Raw genomic sequence first — 19,890 nt, 5'->3', positions numbered from 1 at the left:
TTAAATATTTACTCAGTAGTGGAGGTAAAACTGCTGTTTTTTGTGAAAATTAGCAGGTTTGTGAATTAACAAAAAGAAAAGTAGCATCTTTCTAATGTATACAGTTATAAATTTACAGCAGCAGTCTAAGTTTAATGTATAAAAACTTAAAAGTATAAAGTAAATATACTGTAAATAAAAGCATCACATAAAAATATTCATATTATTAAAATCCTGAAACATACCTTTAAAGCAGCACAGTCTCTAATGTCATAGATATCTCTTTGGAAATCGTGTGACATAACAACAGTAGTTTCCTACAGAAAGGGGAGGGATGGCAGAATTGTGACTTCTTATTATTTGTATTGAAGTACTGCCTAGGGGCACATGATTTGGTCCCTTTGTGCTGGGCACTGTCCTAACACAGAATAAAAGGCTATACCTGCCCCAAACAGCTATCAATCTATGGCCCTGATTCTGCAAAGACATGTGTACATACAGTACTGACCTTTATACTAGAGTGCCGATTAATCGCAGTTAACTCACACAATTAGCTCAAAAAAATTAATCGTGATTAAAAAAATTAATTGCAATTAATCACAGTTTTAATCGCATTGTTAAATGATAGAATACCAACTGAAATTTATTAAATATTTTTGGATGTTTTTCTACATTTTCAAATATATTGATTTCAATTACAACACAGAATACAAAGTGTACACTGCTCACTTTATATTATTATTTTTTATTACAAATATTTGCACTGTAAAAACGATAAACATAAGAAATAGTATTTTGCAATTCACCTCATACAAGTACTGTAGTGTGATCTCTTTATCATGAAAGTGCAACTTACAAATGTAGAGGTTTTTTTGTTACATAACTGCACTCAAAACCAAAACAATGCAAAACTTTAGAGCCTACAAGTCCTATGTCTCCTTCAGCAAATCGCTAAGACAAAAAAGTTTGTTTATAATTATGGGAGATAATGCTGCCCACTTCTTATTTACATCACCAGAATGTGAGAACAGGCGTTCGCATGGCACTTTGGTAGCCAGCATTGCAAGGTATTTACATGACAGATGTGCTAAACATTCATATGCCCCTTCATGCTTCGGCCACCATTCCAGAGGACATGCTTACATGCTGATGAAGCTAGTTAGAAATATAATGTGCTAATGAAATTTGTGACTGAACTCCTTGGGGAAAACTGTACGTCTCTGGCTCTATTTTACCTGCATTCTGCCATATATATCATGTTATAGTAGTCTCTGATGATGACTCAGCACATGTTGTTCATTTTAAGAACACTTTCGCTGCAGATTTGACAAAAACGCAAAGAAGGTACCAACGTGAGATTTCTAAAGATAGCTACAGCACTCAACCCAAGGTTTAAGAATCTGAAGTGCTGTCCAAAATGAGAAGGACGAGGTGTGGAGCATGCTTTCAGAAGTCTTAAAAGAGCAACACTCGGATGCGAAAACTACAGAACCTGAACCACTGACTCAGATGATGAAAATGAACATGGGTTGGTCTGCACTGCTTTGGATTGTTATTGAGCAGAACCCATCATCAGCATGGACGCATGTCCTCTGGTATGGTGGTTGAAGCATGAAAGAACATATGAATCTTTAGCACATCTGGCATGTAAATATCTTGCGATGCCAGCTACAATATTGCCATGACAACACCTGTTCTCACTTTCAGGTGACATTTTGAATAAGACGCAGGCAGCATTATCTTCTGCAAATGTAAACAATCTTGTTTGTCTGAGCGATTGGCTGAACACGAAATAGGAGTGAGTGGACTTGTAGGCTCTAAAGTTTGATACTGTTTTATTTTTGAATGCAGTTTTTTTTGTATATAATTTTACATTTGTAAGTTCAACTTTCATGATAAAGAGATCGCACTACAGTACTTATATCAGGTGAATTGAAAAATACGATTTCTTTTGTTTTTTATAGTGCAAATAGTTCTTAAAAATAAATATAAAGGGAGCACTGTACACTTCGTATTCTGTGTTGTAATTGAAATCAATATATTTGAAAATGTAGAAAAACATCCAAAGAAATATAAACGGTATTCTATTATTGTTTAACAGTGCGATTAACCGCGATTAATTTTTTTAATCACACGGTTAACCACAATTAATTTTTTTAATTGCTTGACAGCCCTACTTTATACACATAAACCAGCTTGAAAGTGAGATAGACATTTTCTGGAGAAGTCCAGACAAACCAAGGATATGGGGTTGAGAAACTGAAGTACATGTTGGGATATAAAGACACCTTGTTCTGTCCAGCAGCATTTGGATCCTTATTACATTTAAATATTTCGACAGAAATACAGTATAAAGGCCGATTATTATTTATGAGATTATTTTTAATTGAGAAACTCTTCTGAACGCAAAGTTTTACATAAGTGTTTTTCTATATTCTTCACGTGCCAGAGAACAAGATTAATCTAAAATATCAGTCAGTTGATTATATTTTCAACCCAATCTAAATTCAAACAATTGTTAATATGGTAGTATTTTCTGGATGAAGATGAATGTAACTTACCGGATTGTTATCACTCCACTGCCAGGTTCCTAGAGAATCTGGATTCCTCTTATTAAGTCCCACCCAGACCCATCGGTCATTACTGTAAATATACATATAAATGAAAAACCTCAACATGAGTGTATGTTCATTCTAGCACATTAAATAAAAAGATTAATGAGTCATTTAAAAAGCCTTCCTTTAAATACCAAACTTTTGAGACAAGTACAAAAATACAAGTATAGCGTCTAATTCTGCAAGCCATTCGCTTTGTCTAGGAAGCCCAGTATGAATTACTAGTATTGTATCCCAGTTTAACCAGCCTCTGATAGTACGTATTAATTAAGGAAACCAATATTAATTTGGAGTCCCGTTACCTGGGATATTTAAAACAAAAGTAGCATAGATGAAACAAGCTAAGAGAAAGGGGTTTGTGTTTTCTCTCTTCTCTTAGGTTCTGATTCAGCAAAGCACTTAGGTACATGTTTATTCCCCACTAAGTTCAATGAACTTACAAATGCAGGGCTGTCTTTTTTATTTTTGTTTTTCATTTTTTAGGAGTGGGGTAATTAAAACTTAAAATTCTCAGTTCCATTCCAAGAGAAAGGTTGTCACTATAAAAGGGGATTTCAATGCATATATTCAAAACTGCAGTAATACCATAGGTTTCTTTACTATTGATTAGGACTTTAAGGGCATTGTGACAGAGTGGGATATATCTGGGACAGACTGTGAACTCCATTTGTATTGTAAGCGCCATTTTGGTGCATGTCCAGCCTTGCCAAAGCAAGGTGATCAAGTGTTCTAGTCAGTTACGCTGCCAAGGGAACAGCGCTTGATATCTTGATGACTTCTCAGAGATCATCCTTCAACAAGACAACAATCTAGGGCCACCGACTCTGTCTCTAAACTACCGGTCCATTCCCATGGGAAAATGGATGCTTTACACAGGACCCTGGAGGGGGAAGGGAAAAGCATCACAGTAGAGCACAAGGCAAAAAGGAAGAGAGACTTTATTTAAGGAGTGCTTTTCTGGCAAAGGATCTGTCCATCGCCACATGCAAAAAGACAGAGTTGGAGAGAGAGAGGAGGCAGGAGGGACTCTGCCTAGCCTGAAATGCTGACCATACCATGGACTCACAGAAGAGATGAGCTCAAACTAGGCAAGGCAGCATCTCAGGACTTTTAAAAAAATTTTATTTGCAAAGATCTGTATCTCTGGGGTGCTTTTTAAGAGGAAAGTGATGGTGATTAAAATTATTTTGCTAAGCCTGTGTTCCTTGCCTTACCGGCCTTGAAGGGGTTAATGTAGAAGCCAGAGTGCCCAGCCTACCTGGAACTCTCAGGGAGCAGAAGTAAACAGCTGGAGGTTGGGAGATCTGAGGCACTGACTCCAGAATCTGAGATGGCTGGACTGCTGAGTCCCATGTCCCAAGGAAGGGCTCAGACAAGAGGTATGAGTCTGAGAGTGTGCCCTAGAGACCCAGAGCTAGAAGCAGTGACTCAGCTCAGAAACACGTGGGACCTAGGCTAGAATTTGAGTCCATTTAAAATAGACTGCTGACTGTCTAGAAACGAAGTGGGACAATTTCCAAGACCATCCATTTATATTTGTCCTCCAATTCTTTTTACGGAAATTCTTGGTCATATTTTTATTTAATTTATAGACATACACCAAATCCTTTGTTGACTTACAATCCATGTAGCCTACTGAAGTCAGTGAGGTTGCTTTGGGTGTTAAGCTATCACAGAGTCTGGCCTATAGATGCAGATATTGTACGTAACTAGAGATTTTACAATTCTACATTCTAGATCATCATTTAGGGCCAAATCTTGGCTCTTACTCCAGTAACCAGATCTGCTGGGTTTAAGTCTAGGGGAAATGGCACTTAATGCACTGGAGAATGAGGGCCAGCAATTTCACACAGATAGGGCTGATCCAAAATTCTCTGAAGTCAGTGGGAAGACTCCTATTGACTTCAGATCCAAAAAAGGCATTATTCATTGTGTTTCCTGGGATTTTTATTAGGAGGATAGATGTTTTACTTAAAAAATATTCCTTTCATGGCAAATATTTTGCCCTGCTCTAACATTAACCGTCTTCATATACCAGTGTGATATAAACTTACCATGTTCAATATTTTCTGCTCTTCTATAGTGATAGGAATTAAATTTGTACAAGTGTAGACTCTAAAGAACTTAGAATGCCCTGTATCACTCCCCAGCAAACCACTCAGAAACAGGTATTTACATCTAACAGCTGAATTGCTTCTGACATTCTGCTTTTAGGATTTTATTCTTCTACAATTGTCCATCCCTGCACAGTTAATCAAGCACTGCTTAACTCTCTCTGTCTCTCTCTGAGACACAACCCAAAGCTTAGAGTGGCATAAGGAATCACCACAGACACACATACTGACTAATGACCCTAAAACACTTATTTCAGAAGGCTTTGCAATAATTACTTGAGGGAACAGAGCAATTTTCAAAATCTTTGAAATTTGATGCTCCCACCTATTTTTTAAACAGATGTCAGGTCAAGAGTTTCCCCAATTTATTTCCCAATTTGTAATAATTTACCTGATTATGTAATAAGACTTTTCAGCTGATGTGGCACTTATAATGATACCAAACTGGGAGGGATTGCAACTACTTTGGAGGACCGGGTCATAATTCAAAATGATCTGGACAAATTGGAGAAATGGTCTGAGTTAAACAGGATGAAGTTTAACAAAGACAAATGCAAAGTGCTCCACTTAGGAAGGAAAAATCAATTTCACACATACAGAATGGGAAAAGACTGTCTAGGAAGGAGTACGGCAGAAAGGGATCTAGGGGTTATAGTGGACCACAAGCTAAATATGAGTCAACAGTGTGATGCTGTTGCAAAAAAAGCAAACATGATTCTGGGATGTATTAACAGGTGTGTTGTGAGCAAGACACGAGAAGTCATTCTTCCGCTCTACTCTGCTCTGGTTAGGCCTCAGTTGGAGTATTGTGTCCAGTTCTGGGCGCCGCATTTTAAAAAAGATGTGGAGAAATTGGAAAGGGTCCAAAGAAGAGCAACAAGAATGATTAAAGGTCTTGAGAACATGACCTATGAAGGAAGGCTGAAAGAATTGGGTTTGTTTAGTTTGGAAAAGAGAAGACTGAGAGGGGACATGATAACAGTTTTCAGGTATCTAAAAGGGTGTCATAAGGAGGAGGGAGAGAACCAGAAACAATGGGTTTAAACTGCAGCAAGGGAGGTCTAGGTTGGACATTAGGAAAAAGTTCCTAACTTTCAGGGTGGTTAAACACTGGAACAAATTGCCTAGGGAGGTTGTGGAATCTCCGTCTCTGGAGATATTTAAGAGTAGGTTAGATAAATGTCTATCAGGGATGGTCTAGACAGTATTTGGTCCTGCCATGCGGGCAGGGGACTGGACTCGATGACCTCTCGAGGTCCCTTCCAGTCCTATAATCTATGAATCTATAATATCAATTCATAGTTTGGCTTCTTTGTGAGAGATCCAACATAATCACGAGATTTATTCAGCAACTGATCCACTATTTTTGATAGCACTCAAGCTCAAGTAAAGTATTTTAGTACCCTACGTTGAGTGCACTATCACTTCACCACGGAGTAAATTTAGAAGGCATCCCAGGCCAAAGTATCGCTGGAATACAGCTGTTAATTAAGACTCCATCTGCACTGCAGCTATGATGGTATCAGGGAACCTTGTTACAACACTGTTGTCCCCTGCTCCAGTTACAACATGGTTAAAAGTTGTATTGTAGATTGCACCTAAATATGTTCTAGTTTAAAACCTTGAGTAGTCTAGGTTTTGGGGTGGTTACAGTTAGATCATCATATAGTGTTGTAGCACAGATGGAACCTAAAATGGATTCAATCTATGCTTTACCATGGACTCAAATTTGATTGAATTTAAAGGATTGTAAGTCTCCATCATCTGCTGTTTCTGTGCTGAAGGCTTTCCATTCAGATGAGGTGTACTCACACAGAATTAGAACTTGGTAAACGGATCGGCGGGTAGTAATCTATCTTGTGGGGATCGATATATCGCGTCTCGTTAAGACGCAATATATCGATCCCCGAACACGCTCCCTGTCGACTCCAGAACTCCACCAGAGCGAGCGGTGGTAGCGCAGTTGATGGGGAAGCCGTGGCTGTCGATCCTGCGCCATGTGGACCCCAGGTAATTCGATCTAAGATACTTCGACTTCAACTACGCTATTCGCGTAGCTGAAATTGCGTATCTTAGATGGATCTTCCCCCAGTGTAGACCAGCCCTCAGTGTGGTATGGCCTTTTTTACTACTTGATGTAAATACTATATGGATCACTGACAATACTGCAACAGAGGTAGGTATTTTGCACTTTTCAAAGATTGTTCTGAAAGGAAAAAAATAGTAACTCAGGAAATAAAAGTTCTAAATGCTTGAAAAGGCATTTTTTGTCCCTTAATCTTAGCCATATGTCAGCTCAGATACAGGATTCAAAGCATGAGTGACGTCACCTGTTAAATTTAACCTATAACATAAGCTAGAAATTAAAAGAGAGGGGAAAACTAACAAAAATGGCTTTGGCCCATTTGGGCCAGAGCTACAACTCTGTTACCTGAAAAAGTTTATGATCAGTTCTTAAAAGCTATTTCAGAACATGGTGACTTCCTCGGTTCAGATGGGGACTAATGGTACTACCTGGAAACTGTGGGTGTGTTTTGAGGTCTAGAGTCTTACGGTTGGGTAGAAGTCTGGGAACACCTCATTTGGACCTATATCTCCTCTTCCTGGATGAAAAGGTAATAAAGGGGAAGGCAGAACCTGCTCCTTAGCCTTCATCATTCCACTGCACGGGTGCATGCTCAAGCGGGGCTGGTGATAATGCTGATCAGCTAGGGGCCAAGGCTACCCTTTCTTACAAAACACTCTGAAATCTATGGGAACAACAGAGACCCAATCCTCAGATCTCAGCCTATCACTGCTCCTCCTTCCAAGGTCTCCTGAAGCCATGTAAGCATGGCTTTTGTCCATACCTTGCTGCCATCACCCAATAATGCTCTTTCCAAAGTGTGGAAAAGCTGCCTCAGGGGAGTTAATGTCCTCAGCCCAGCAGCAAGTTATGATGATTTTTGTACTTTAACTTATGCTGCCTGAAAAGTGCACATGCTGTGTTAGTGGATGTTTGAATCTTTCCCTGACCATGCCCTGAGCTCTGTGGAGCCCTTTTTTGACACAAAGTACAGAAGTAGAATTATAGGAGAATACCACCACAGGTAGTTGGTCTTCCTTTCATACCCTACCATAGCTGAAAGTACCACACAACACTTTGGAGGTGGATGTTTAATACAATTGTATTGTTCTAGTAAAGTCATCTATTTTGCTAGATATTTTGATTGCTATGGAAAAATAAAATACGGAAATTGAAACCAATCAATATTGGCCCATAAAAGTAATCTTATATTCCTTGATGAACTGATGCAGGAATAATTTTTTCAAATATAAAACCCTGGAATGTGGGAAGTTTGATAAAAACTGCCTAACAGAATTGAGTGAATAACTGATTTTTTGGTTTGGTGGCCAAAATTGAATTTTTTTGTTTTTTCTCACAGACAAAAAAACTGACAAAAAATTGTTTAGGTCAAACAAATCAACATGGTCTAAACAAAATTAGCTCTTAATTGAAATGTCAACATAGTCTGTTTAGAAAATGTCAAAATGAGCTGCTTTGATTTTTTTAAAATAATGAATCTTCATTTTTTATTCATCCAAAACTGCATTTTTCAGCAAATTCATTATTTGCCAGAAATGTTGCCCAGTTCTACCACTAATCTTAAGAATTATTTTGAAAAATGTACACCCTGCTGACACTGGCTGCATTACCACGTAACCTGAACATTTTTTTAAGATCCGTTTTAAAAACATCTGTTTTAGAACCAAGGAACAGGGTCCTTATAGTTGATCTAGTCAATATCTCTTGAACTAGTTCAGTTGTTTCTTGCAAACCCACATACATATTAATAGAACTTTCCAGATTCAAATCAAATGATGAAGCAGATTTGTGTACATAATATATGTCAAGGCAAACTGGAAGTAGTAAATTGGTTCCTTTCCAATTGGTATAGCATTTTTAAATTAAGAGACATAACCAAACGCAAACTGCCACTCCCTATAACACCTCCAGAACTCCACTTCATTGCTAAGTATAAAACTGAAAAAACACTCACACACAATACTTTCATTCCTTTGAAATTTGCTCAACTGGATCTGCTACACCCATTGTTCAAACTAGCTACCACTAGACACTAGACAGCAAGTGTGAAAAACTGGGACAAGGGTGAGGGGTAATAGGCGCCTATAGAAGAAAAAGCCCCAAATATTGGGACTGTCCCTATAAAATAGGGACATGTGGTCACCCTAGCTACCACATTCGTGGTACAGCAAAGAAATTTTAGTCCTTATTTCATTTAGGCAGGAAAAGGATGGCATGCTGTACTTTACACTAACAGATACTTGGCATAATCAGAACACTTCTGCGTCTTCTTTGCCTCCAAGGTAAAAATCTGAGAAAACAGCAAGCTGGACTAAGTTAGCTACTCTTTCTCTATTGCCAAATGGAGAAGAAAACTCTCTTTTGCTAACATTTGAAAACGCCTAACAATGAGTCATGGGAGGGAAGGATGAGGGAAGATGCAGAGGTGCTGCTTCTTCCATGAGCTAAAATTATTCTACTGTATTACCAGTTTTGGGCAGAGAATGTGACTAAATAAATCCAGGGAAGACATACTATAAACTGTGCAGTACTGCACCCTGACAATCATCCAGGGTTTTGTTGCTGAAACAATTTGCTGTTTGTTTTCTACTCTCATTTCCCCAAATATCTTATCTTGTTTTAAGAGAGTCTACATATCTCCCCGATCTCTGAAATCACTAGCTCTACATAATTAAAAAATGCAAAGCACAGTGTAAACTAATAGCACCGTGCAAATGTATTTAAAGAATAATAATTTTAATGTGCCAGTCTCCGGAGGCAATATTAACCATGTAACATCTCTTTAGTGGAAGTTAATGATCTCAAGACATAAGTGATTCACTCCCGCACTCTCACCAACATTCTCTCCATGTTTTGGGCTATTGTTGTGTGCATTCTGTTATTGCTGCTCTGTTTGATTACACAGTCAGTTTATACTGTGCTTACTGTATTAGGGCCAATTTAAATTCCACTGTGGTCAAGTGAAAAACCCTAAATGACTTCAAGTGGGATATCCAAGACAGGAGTAAACAAATGCCTTAAATCACGAAAGAGTATTATAACCAGTGTTGTATCATTGGATATGACAGCTGGCAAGGCATGACTGGGGTTATGGAATGAAGGACTACGTGCAGTCAGATCCACTGAAATCGATCTGGAACCCCACGAGGGCCAATACAGACCGGTCAACGTGGATGTGCCTGAACTGCCTGTGCATATAAACTGGCAGATCAAACACTAATATGATCAAATGGGGCTACTCTAATTACATGAAGTGAGGTGCACACCATGGAGCACCTGCTCATTTGCCAACTCTTTGGGAAGATCTGTACAAAGTAGGACCTCACTGCAGTGATGGTTCTGGAAAACCATCTAGTTTGTGACAAGGATACAAGGGGGAGGAGGAGGAGGAAAAGAGGAGGGAAATGGATTCAGCCCTTACTCTGTCGAGTGACGTTTGAGGTTCCTTACAGATGACATATGCAATATCTCACATTATAACATTGCCAGGATCTTTAGAAATTGTAAATCTTCATCTCCTGACTCCTAACAAAATAAACATGGCCGTTAGTTGTAATTAATATTGGATAGGTATTGGCAAGCTGTAAAGCAGTGCCACCTACCTCTGCTCAGTGGGGAAACAAAATATAATGATTCCTTAAACATATTTCATAGTGAATTGGGTACAGAGAAACATAACTTATATTTGGCAACATGACTGAGTAAAATTAGAATAGATTTACTGCATCTACATACAACAAAGTTGCATAGTATATTTTATTTGAGGGACATTAGTAAGTCACCTTAATAAAGAAGTTACAAGTGCCTTTTTCTGTGCTATTCAATCTATGTATTGAGTATGTGGGTTTGTTGTTGTCCTGTATTAGTGCAAACAATGGCTGGGTCCTTTTCATAATTCGTGGATTTCCAAACAAAACAAATTGGATATTCAGTTATGCCAATCTTCAGCCACTGACTTTCAATGTTTAAAACGTATTACAAGAGACTGTACATTGGGAGCTATTAAATGCTCTTGCTTTAGTTTGTGGATAAAAATGTAAAAAGTTAAGTGAGGCTAGCTGCAACAACAAATTTAAGCTGGCAAGGGTTCTGCAAGGCTAAACTGTCAATCAAAAACCTTATTACACATGGATCTGACATCATACCCATGCATAACAAGGCTTTTCAGAGACAGCTTCTTTGACAAAAATCCAAGACTCACAATTTATGTAGCATTTAATTTCTTGATACCAGAGAACTCAACATACTCATCTAATGTCTGTACAGTGTTATGCCAAATAGAATCTGTGCCAACCAGATTGCTAGATAGCACAGTATTCATTGATTAAATTAATTAAAAAATAGAACTTTTATTTAGGCAGAGAGCATCTTGTGCACAAAAATAAAGCTCACTTTAAAAAATTTAATAATCAGCCATTCCTAGAGTAAGTTTTTTCTTCAAGTCAACCAGAATACAGCAGTCGAGAACAGAGAGCAACTGTCACTATACCAAAATTCAGCAGAAAGAAGCAATCATTTTACTGTAACAATGTAGATTTAAAGTCATTGTAAAGAGAAGATGGAAAGCAAACATCTCTGCTTTGCCTCTTTATTCCTGTAGCACCAAGAAAACTTTGGCCAACTTGTGTTCCTTTTAACACTATCCAGAGAAGCGGTATTATGTTCAGCAGATTGACTGTCATGGGCTCTTCTTAGAGTAGTTAATAATTGCCTAAGCTGTCTCTGAGATGTTTCTAATGGGCAAGCCCCTGGACTTGAGTCCAATGAAGTTTTGGATCTATACTTACTACAGGACTACACCATGTACTGGGAACATAAGAGACACAAAGGGTGAAATCCTGATCCTACTGAAGGCAATGGGTGTTTTGCCCTTGACTTCAATGGGACCAGGATTTCATCCAAAATCTTGTCATCAATACGACAACAAAAATGATAATGAAAACGTATTACTGCCTCGTTTTTAAAAAAAGTCACCCATTCCATTCTAGTGGGAAAGCAGAATTTTACAAGGTTGATTTAACTAACAGAATCTCTACTGCTTTGCAATAAGAAGTAAATAAATGGGTGCTGAGACAGATGAACTATCATGCAAAGAAGAGGCAATCAAATATGCAACAAAACAATTAAGGCTATTGCTATTATACAACACACTTATACAGGAAAAATACAATTTTTTACTTCATTAAGAGCTTTTCAAAGTGCTGCATTGTCTCCTTCTTGACTATCTAGTGATATACACTTTAGGGACATGTCTAAGAATAATGGTGTAAGTGATCCAGGACAGTCCTAAAAAGTAATTAGTTCTTCATTGGAATGACTTATTTGGAAAAAAGATTTATAACTGTCATAAAACTAAAGTCATCTGGAATCAAGCCTGTTTCTTTTAAGGCTAAATTTGGCCAATTGTTAGAGCTTTCAATTTCATTTCTGAGGAGACTTTGACGATTGAAGATTTTCTCTTGATGAATAATCTGGGTTGAAACATAGCCTAAAACAAAATCAGATTTCATATACTAAATCAGAAACTTCAGGATTCTCATTTACAAAGGTAAAAACTTCACCATCTATCACAGTTATTCAAATGACAAATACACAAAACATGCAGCGTTTCTCAGATGTAAACACGGGGTTAGACTCCAATCTCAGCAGTGTGTAACTGAAATCACCATATCATCATGACATTTCTAGATTGTTACCTGATAATGTCTCTTAGTATATAATGGAGTTCCTTCATTTCTGCAGTATCACTGAAACTAGGAAGATGACCTCCTAGTGCTTCACAGAATCGTTCTGCCTCTTCCCATGTCCTGGTTCTCAGCAATCTTTCACTATGAAAGAACTTCACAAGAAAACAAAGTGACAGCATGATTCAGTGACAGCATTGTTTAGTTGCTGTTATTCTACTCAAATGTGGGCATTATTTGTAGGAACAAATTATTTCTTTCCAGGGGAAGAAAGTGGAGAGCTTGATTTTAAACTTTTTTTTAAAATCATTCTTTTTCCCCAGTTTTATTTGCAGGAATGGCTGGATTCTCTGGATTTTTAGTCCAATTTTTGTTGGTCTACACTCAGCTCGACGGTATTTCTCCTCTTGTCTGTATGTACCACAATAATTTTTGAAAACGGCATCTGGTAAATTCCAAAATGCCAAGGAATGTTCTGCCAAGGACAGAACTGTATGGATTTTAGTGAAAATCTAAAAAGCCTGATTTTCACTAAAATCAGGCCAACAGAATGCCCATTTTGTGCTACTGGCAGAGGAAGCTCTCAGACACCCTCAGACATGTGCTGCCTACACATATCACAGGTAGCAATGCACCAGAGCATTGCACATTTCCTTTTTTATGTAAGCCAACCTATATTCCCAAGTTCATACCTTACCCCCACCACTATGGCCAGCCCACTCCCACTTAGGCCCTCAGCCCCACTCTGGTCAGCTGGGCTCCTCCCCTGCCCCCCACTCTCACCAACCCCTCCTCCCAGCTCTATCCAACCTCCCAGCAGGGACTCCATTCGCACTTAAAAAGCTGGATACCCAAAGCTCAGCCTACCTGAGCAACAAAATGTGTGATCTCTAGTTTACTATCTGTCCAAAGTTTGTACTGCATCCCAAACACTGAATCCAGAAATTAGGAGGTATAAATCAAATAAGCCATTCATTTTAATGCGATTTGATTCTAAGCAATTCCATTAGGATTTTTAAATGGAAAAAAAAAAAAGTGTGCTTCTAAATTCAAGATCAGTGAAGCCATTCCAGCCAACAGCTAATTGACTCAGAAAGCTATCTTAAAATAGCAAATACAACTTCAAAATTTGGCTATACTCTTTAGTGGATGAGATTGACATATTCCTGTAGCCATCCAGAATGAAAAGTCAAATGTCCCCATTTATGGCCTCTGACGGTACACAAGGGGATGTGAGAGGAGAGAAGCTGCAAGGTGCCAAGTGCCTTCTTTGTGCCTTTGTACAACAGCCAGACACAGTCAGGCTGGAGGGAAGACATTCCTTATTAGTGTTACCAACAGCACTAGCCTCCTGAAAGGAGGCAAGGTGATGGCAGAGCTGTGCCTCAACCTTCCTTTCACTGGTCAGCAGTGTTGGCCTGGCATGGAGGGGAGTGCATGCTGCACCTTTCAAAGGATGGTAGAGTTGCTGCTCCAGTGTGCATTGCCTAAGAGCCTTTGGAGGAATTCTGCCTGAGTCAGCAAGAATTCTTCCTTGGGCTCCCAGTGCAGTATGGCCTCTCTGAAACTCCCCACAGCGCAGCTTAAAGCCACAAACTGGCCATTAACATGTATATACAGACGGCTGCAAGAGAGTGCCAGAATAAATAAGGCATTTAATAGGAAAAATGTATTACCTTATAGCAGGCAAGGCCTGATCCATTTTGCCATCCAGGAGGACAAGGGTCAGTTGGCTTAGGAAGTACTTCTGGCTGCCTGGGAGGCCCAGTATAGTTCTTGCAGATAGATAAGGCTGTAAAGGTTTTACAGTCCTTGGCCTCCCATTTTCCAAGAGATTTCCCACTTGACATTGCTACACATCCTCCAGGAAATGCTAAGATTTTAACAAACAAAGACAACATTTAAAATCTCCTTGCTGGTTTTCAGAAAATCCACAGGTTTTTGAATTACAGTCGTGCCATTCTTGTGAGACTATAAATGCACTTTATCACAATTATTTATTTTAGTTTTCTTAACTGTTAAAGATTTTACCTGGCTGTAAGGAATTCCAGTTTGCATACATCACAGCTTCATTTTTTCTTCCATCTGCATCACCCCAAGTATACCTTCCTGACCGGTTGATATCTTGCAAGCCTGTCCAGAAATATTTTTCTTTTCCTTTACTGTATTTTCCAATCAAACTGTTTATAAATTCTTGCTCAAACCTGTAATAGTCACAATTTATTTCAAAAAGATATTAAAAGGACATCTGTAACTATCAAATCAATTTGAAAATGAAGGGATATTCTCTTCTCTATGCAGATGGGTAAGTCCAAATGGTTATAAGAGGCGATTGATGCATTCTGTACATTAAGAGAATTTAATTTCTAAATATGCACGTTTGAATTGCCTACAAAATACTAACAGCTGGTAATAGCTAGGCAGGTGGTAAGCTGAGACTACTGCCTACCATGCATATCATTCTTGTTTTAATGTTACTTTGTCCTCCCACCACCAACTGTTGTTGTGTCACATAAACCTAGCTTATGAGCTCTTTAGGGTAGGAATTGTCTTATTACTTGTCTGTACTGTGCTTACCACCACAGTCCTTGATTGGAGCCTCTAGGATCTACTGTAGTACAAATAAATAAATAATAAAAGATACAGGGCTGTACCTGTTCATTATTGTAAGATTGCACTGAGCTCCAAACGATACTTTACTGTTATGAATCTTGTAACAGAAGTCTCCATGTCTCTTCCATCCCTAAAAGTTTAGAGAATGAAACATTTATATTTTTATAGGCAAGTTCTGACAGTATAGTCCAACCTACTTCCCAAAAAGAAAGCATTACACCATTGTTTGGTGTCCAGGCACAGACATGCTACTACGAATAAAACCCAAGATCAGGGTATTACAGAATTTTCACCCTCTCAGCCAGGGAAGAAAGAACATGTAAAGGAGTGACACACCATGGGCTCTATCCGACATCAAATATCCTTACTTTGAGTAAGGGCCACAGGATCAAGCCCTAGATCTATAGTGTTTGGGGAAACAAGGCAAAAGAAAATACAACACTATGTGTGCAAAACTGTACAGGAAGAGCACTGTGATTGTTGCTTGTCAAAAGTCAATACTAGAGTGAAATTCTGGCCCCACTAAGTAAATGGGAGTTTTGCCACTGACTTTAATGAGCTCAAGATTTTAAAAATGTTTATTTTAAAAATGCAATGAATAATATCAATTTAGGAACATAACTGGAATAGTGATTTAGAGGGGAATAGCCTGTTCAGGAATGTAGGTAGGGAAAAAAGGGAAGAGGTGTTGCATTATGCATCAAAATGTATTCACTTGTTCTGAGATCTGGAAGTAGCTGTGAGGCACACCATTTGAAAGTCTCGGCGTGAAAATGGTTTTAATTGAATTAAACAAACAAACCAACCCAAAGGGAATTAATGAAAACACATCTATTAAAATTAGGGTTTGTAAAATCTATTTTTTAAAATAAAGTAATACAATATTACAGCTTACATGTTGGGAATAAACTGCTTGCCAGCATCCCAATATACTTCTCAGTAAACAGAGGGGTATGACTTTTAAAAGACAATCCCTACCAAGTGAAGAGAATTTTAAATTAAGTCAATTTTGGGGTCTAAACTACTTGTATGTATCTTTATAAAGCTAGGACAATCCAATGTTTGATAAATTCTTTTAAAAATTAGAACTCCAAAAGTAGAGGGAAATAAAAGTAATTTTATGTAGGCAGCATTTTTACACTGAAGTAAGGTAAAAGAATCACACATTTTTTAAATAATTGGCATTATGAATTATTACCTCTTTCAGGAAACAATGTTTATCAGATGTTTCATTCAAAACCTCTCCTTTTTTCATGCACACATATTTCAGTTTCTCTTCACAAGATTTGACTCTCCACCGACCCAACTATTAGAAAGGAGGAAAAAAATGGGATTTAAAAACCCCTCAAAACTTTAAAATTTGAACTTATTTCCATCTATACTTTAGTTTAAAATCATTGCTGTGATGTAGACATAAGCCAATTTAAGTTGTGGGGACTCCTCCAGGCTGAATCAGCATTTCCTGGCTCTTGCTCTTTAAGGATTAACGATTCTCCTGGCTACTGGCCCTATAAAAAGCCTGATTAATTATGCCTGCTTAAGAGACCTTTGTCTGCAGGGTGTCCTGCTATCTCCTGCCAGTGTTATCTTTTGCTCTCCTCAGCTGTCCTTTACCAAAGCATTACATGGATACCTCATTTTCTTCTTAATTGATCGGGGCCTGCGATGACCCTCTTGAAGACACCAACTCTGCTGGTCACAGCAGTACTTAATAGCTCCCCCAGGTTCACCAGATTGTTCCCTCCAAATACAAACCCAAACTGCCCTAAATTGCACTTTCAACATGCACTGCATTGTTACATCAACAGACAATGATGTTTCATCATGATGCAATACTGCCCAAACATACAAGATCACGTAAAATCCCACTGTCATCATTTTAAAAGTACATATAAAAGCCTTAATGGAGAAACCCTGAAATTCAAAGTTTGCTCAAACAACTGGTTCGGATATGTATGCAGAAATCCGGATGCTATCTAAATCAATGACACCTCCAGCCAAGCCCTGAAGCCCTCCTCCATACTACCTCTCTCTCTCCCCAAAACATTCCATTGCTCCCTCTCATATGTCTCCTTAGGGAAGGCCTGCTACCCTCTTCTGTGTATTTGCAGAATAGCTAGTAAGTCTTCTCCAGGGGAATAGCCCTAGCCAGCTCCCCACTCTGGCATCTTTGTGCTGTTATCAAGATCTCTCTCCCCTCCAGTCCCCTTTACTACCCTCCAAGAGCCATGGTCTCTCTCCTTCACTCCACACTCCAGGTGTCTCATTACCCCTTCTCAGAAGGGAGGGCCTAAATTGCTCATAGTGCCTCAAGCCTCTAGGGTTTGATTCAGGCTGGCTCCTCGTCTCTATAGCTCTGCCTACATCCCCCTTGGCTCTCTGTCTCCCGTACATAACAAGGAGCTGGTAAGTGGTAACTCAGAAGGCAGAGCAAGATTGGAAAGAACAACATGGAGCAGCAGGAGAAACAACTACCTGCCCCTCAACAGCAGCCAAAGCAGCAGCTGCTAGTGGCAGAATCTGAGAACTGCAAACAATTTTTTTCATTCCCTTGAAGCCCATGACACACACAGGGAAACCAGGGTACACGGTATGCAAACTTTGGATAAATAATTTCAAGCAATTTCTTTTTTTTTAAATAGTGTCAAATAGTTATTTCTGAAACAAAGAGATTTGCTTTCATTATCCCTATATTTCTGTATCTATCAAAGATGATTCAGTTGTATTTGGGGTTTTTTGCTCTCAGCCTTCACACATACACCACATAACACCGCATCTACTATGACTGAAAGAGCATTGAGTTCTTACCTTTCCTGAATAGGACACACAGTTAGGAGTGCTGTTAAAAGGAATTTTTGGTTCATTCTGATCCCAGTAAGTGAAAACCACTTTGGACCCATCTGACCACGTAAAGAAAGCTGGAGTATCCTCATTCATGAAACCCATCCATATTTCCTCTTTAGTTTCTAAAGTTAAAATGGGGATGAGAATATAACTTTAGTTTAGTAAGTAAGATCATTGCAAATGAAAATGAAACCAACAAATGTAAGATTTAACAGCATGCAAAATACTATGAGCCTCCCAAAACCTGCCACGTCTCAGAATGCACTGCATTATTCTCAAATACCCATTCTCACAATGCGATCAGGGATCTGAGACTGGCACAAAGCATTTTTTACCATCCAGTTTTTTATTATTACGTATGAATATACGTAACTGCTTTTTTTGTGATGCTTACATGTACCAGCAAAATTACCACTAATCCAAAAAGAGAAAGAATCCTCAGTTTTAGGCAGCAGCTATGGAGAATAGGCAGACAAGTCCAATGACCAATAGCAAGTAATAACTCAAGTAACTGTATAGATTTGAATGAAGAACTATCACCATTCTGTTTAAAACTTAATACAAAAAACACAAAGTAAAATAAAAATAAGCATAACCCTACCAATATAAAACAGAGTAAACAACCCTAAAAAACTTTGGAGAAAAAATATAGTTTCCTCAAGAGAGGTTGATCTTCTTGGGTCAGTTCCTCAGCTAATGTGAATCAGTTTACTACACTGAAATCAATGTACTAATACTACTGAAGTCAATGGAGGTACACCGAGACATGCTGAGGATCTGGCCTTGTATCTCTCTATCTAAACGGCTGATTCATTAATTTCTGGCCTCATGGAGCTATTGTTAATTTTGTTAATATTGTTAACTATCCAAACTTACCATTATGAAGCTTTGTAACAACCAGCTCGACATCTGCTAAAGAATGTATGCTGATGAGGTCACTTTTCTTTTCTCTGCATGACTGATTTGCCATATTCCAGGAAGCTTGGTTATTCATCAGCATATAACACAAACCACTGTATGGAAGCCAGCCTGAATCACACTGAGTCTCCAAGTACCTCCAAACATCTGAGAATGAACAGAATGTGGATTACATGCCATGTGAGTTACACAGATTATTGTATAAACTGAAAGTTGTTAAATGTTTTCTTGCAGAATCTTAAAGCTTCCAAAACAGAGGAATTATAATGTATTCACTCAGCAGGTAACTGTTAATATTTCCTCTTTCTCTGGCTCCAATCTCAATGTCCCACATTGTACCCTCCGATTCAGTGAGAAGAGGGGACCATTTTAAAAAGTAGCTACCCCAACTATGTCAAATGGAAGGAGAATTCTACTTCTGTGATACTGTTCAAGTTCTCTTCCCAAGTACAGAAATCGCTCTAACAGGAAGCGCACAGAAAATGCTTCAGTCTCTGTATGTCTCACACTTATTACAAACAACATTGACTTAAAGTAAAATGGAGAGAGGTAACGTTAATAAAAACAAGTAACATGGCTCTTACAACGTTGGAACCTAAGCCAAGGGTCAAAGAGAAACATGTGGGGCTTGCATCTATCCAGCTGGTTTAGGAGGGGAGAAAGCCATAACAGTGATTAGTAATATTTATGGGTGGTCAGGAAGGGGCAAAGAAAACACAGCTAGTTGCAACGGAAAGTAAAAGTTAGAGAAACAACGACCATTGCCACATCTTCCCCTGAAACTGCATTAGAACACACTAGGGTGACCAGATAGCAAATGTGAAAAATCGGGATGGGGCGGGGGGGGGTAATAGAAGCCTATATAAGAAAAAGACCCAAAAATCGGGATTGTCCCTATAAAATCGGGACATCTGGTCACCCTAAAACACACAGCCAAAGAGGCTAAAAAACAAAGCTCCAGTACTTCACTGTTAGCGGCCAGTATATCACTCCCTCAGCTTCAGCAGCTTGATTTAGAAGGAATGCATGTCAAGTAT

At 38.6% G+C, this 19,890-nt stretch overlaps 1 protein-coding gene and 1 long non-coding RNA gene across 4 annotated transcripts in view; one reads left to right on the top strand and one right to left on the bottom strand.

The window, feature by feature from the left end:
* Window positions 1–19,890, bottom strand: part of LY75 (lymphocyte antigen 75) — a 74,376-nt gene that overhangs the window by 38,890 nt on the left and 15,596 nt on the right. Inside the window, exons 7-15 of the mRNA XM_054044678.1 lie at window positions 18,812–19,000; window positions 17,900–18,057; window positions 16,290–16,397; window positions 15,133–15,221; window positions 14,510–14,682; window positions 14,155–14,351; window positions 12,491–12,633; window positions 2,541–2,622; window positions 225–296 (exon numbers count right to left, since the gene is read on the bottom strand). Coding sequence (XP_053900653.1) covers window positions 225–296; window positions 2,541–2,622; window positions 12,491–12,633; window positions 14,155–14,351; window positions 14,510–14,682; window positions 15,133–15,221; window positions 16,290–16,397; window positions 17,900–18,057; window positions 18,812–19,000 — 1,211 coding nt within the window. The remainder of the gene's footprint in view (window positions 1–224; window positions 297–2,540; window positions 2,623–12,490; window positions 12,634–14,154; window positions 14,352–14,509; window positions 14,683–15,132; window positions 15,222–16,289; window positions 16,398–17,899; window positions 18,058–18,811; window positions 19,001–19,890) is intronic.
* LOC128845736 (uncharacterized) overlaps window positions 1–19,890 on the top strand; it is a 69,343-nt gene that overhangs the window by 40,435 nt on the left and 9,018 nt on the right. For 2 of the 3 annotated variants that reach the window (XR_008446712.1, XR_008446714.1), the window contains exon 1: window positions 18,907–19,033. This is a non-coding gene — a long non-coding RNA (uncharacterized LOC128845736). Of the gene's footprint in view, window positions 1–18,906; window positions 19,034–19,890 lie in introns of those variants that run through there. The other variant, XR_008446713.1, reaches the window with a different exon arrangement.

Source organism: Malaclemys terrapin, chromosome 11, assembly GCF_027887155.1.
Source record: "Malaclemys terrapin pileata isolate rMalTer1 chromosome 11, rMalTer1.hap1, whole genome shotgun sequence".
NCBI classification, from domain to species: domain Eukaryota; kingdom Metazoa; phylum Chordata; order Testudines; family Emydidae; genus Malaclemys; species Malaclemys terrapin.
Note: the sequence above shows the minus strand (reverse complement) of the source record. Positions and strands in the feature narration are given on the sequence as shown.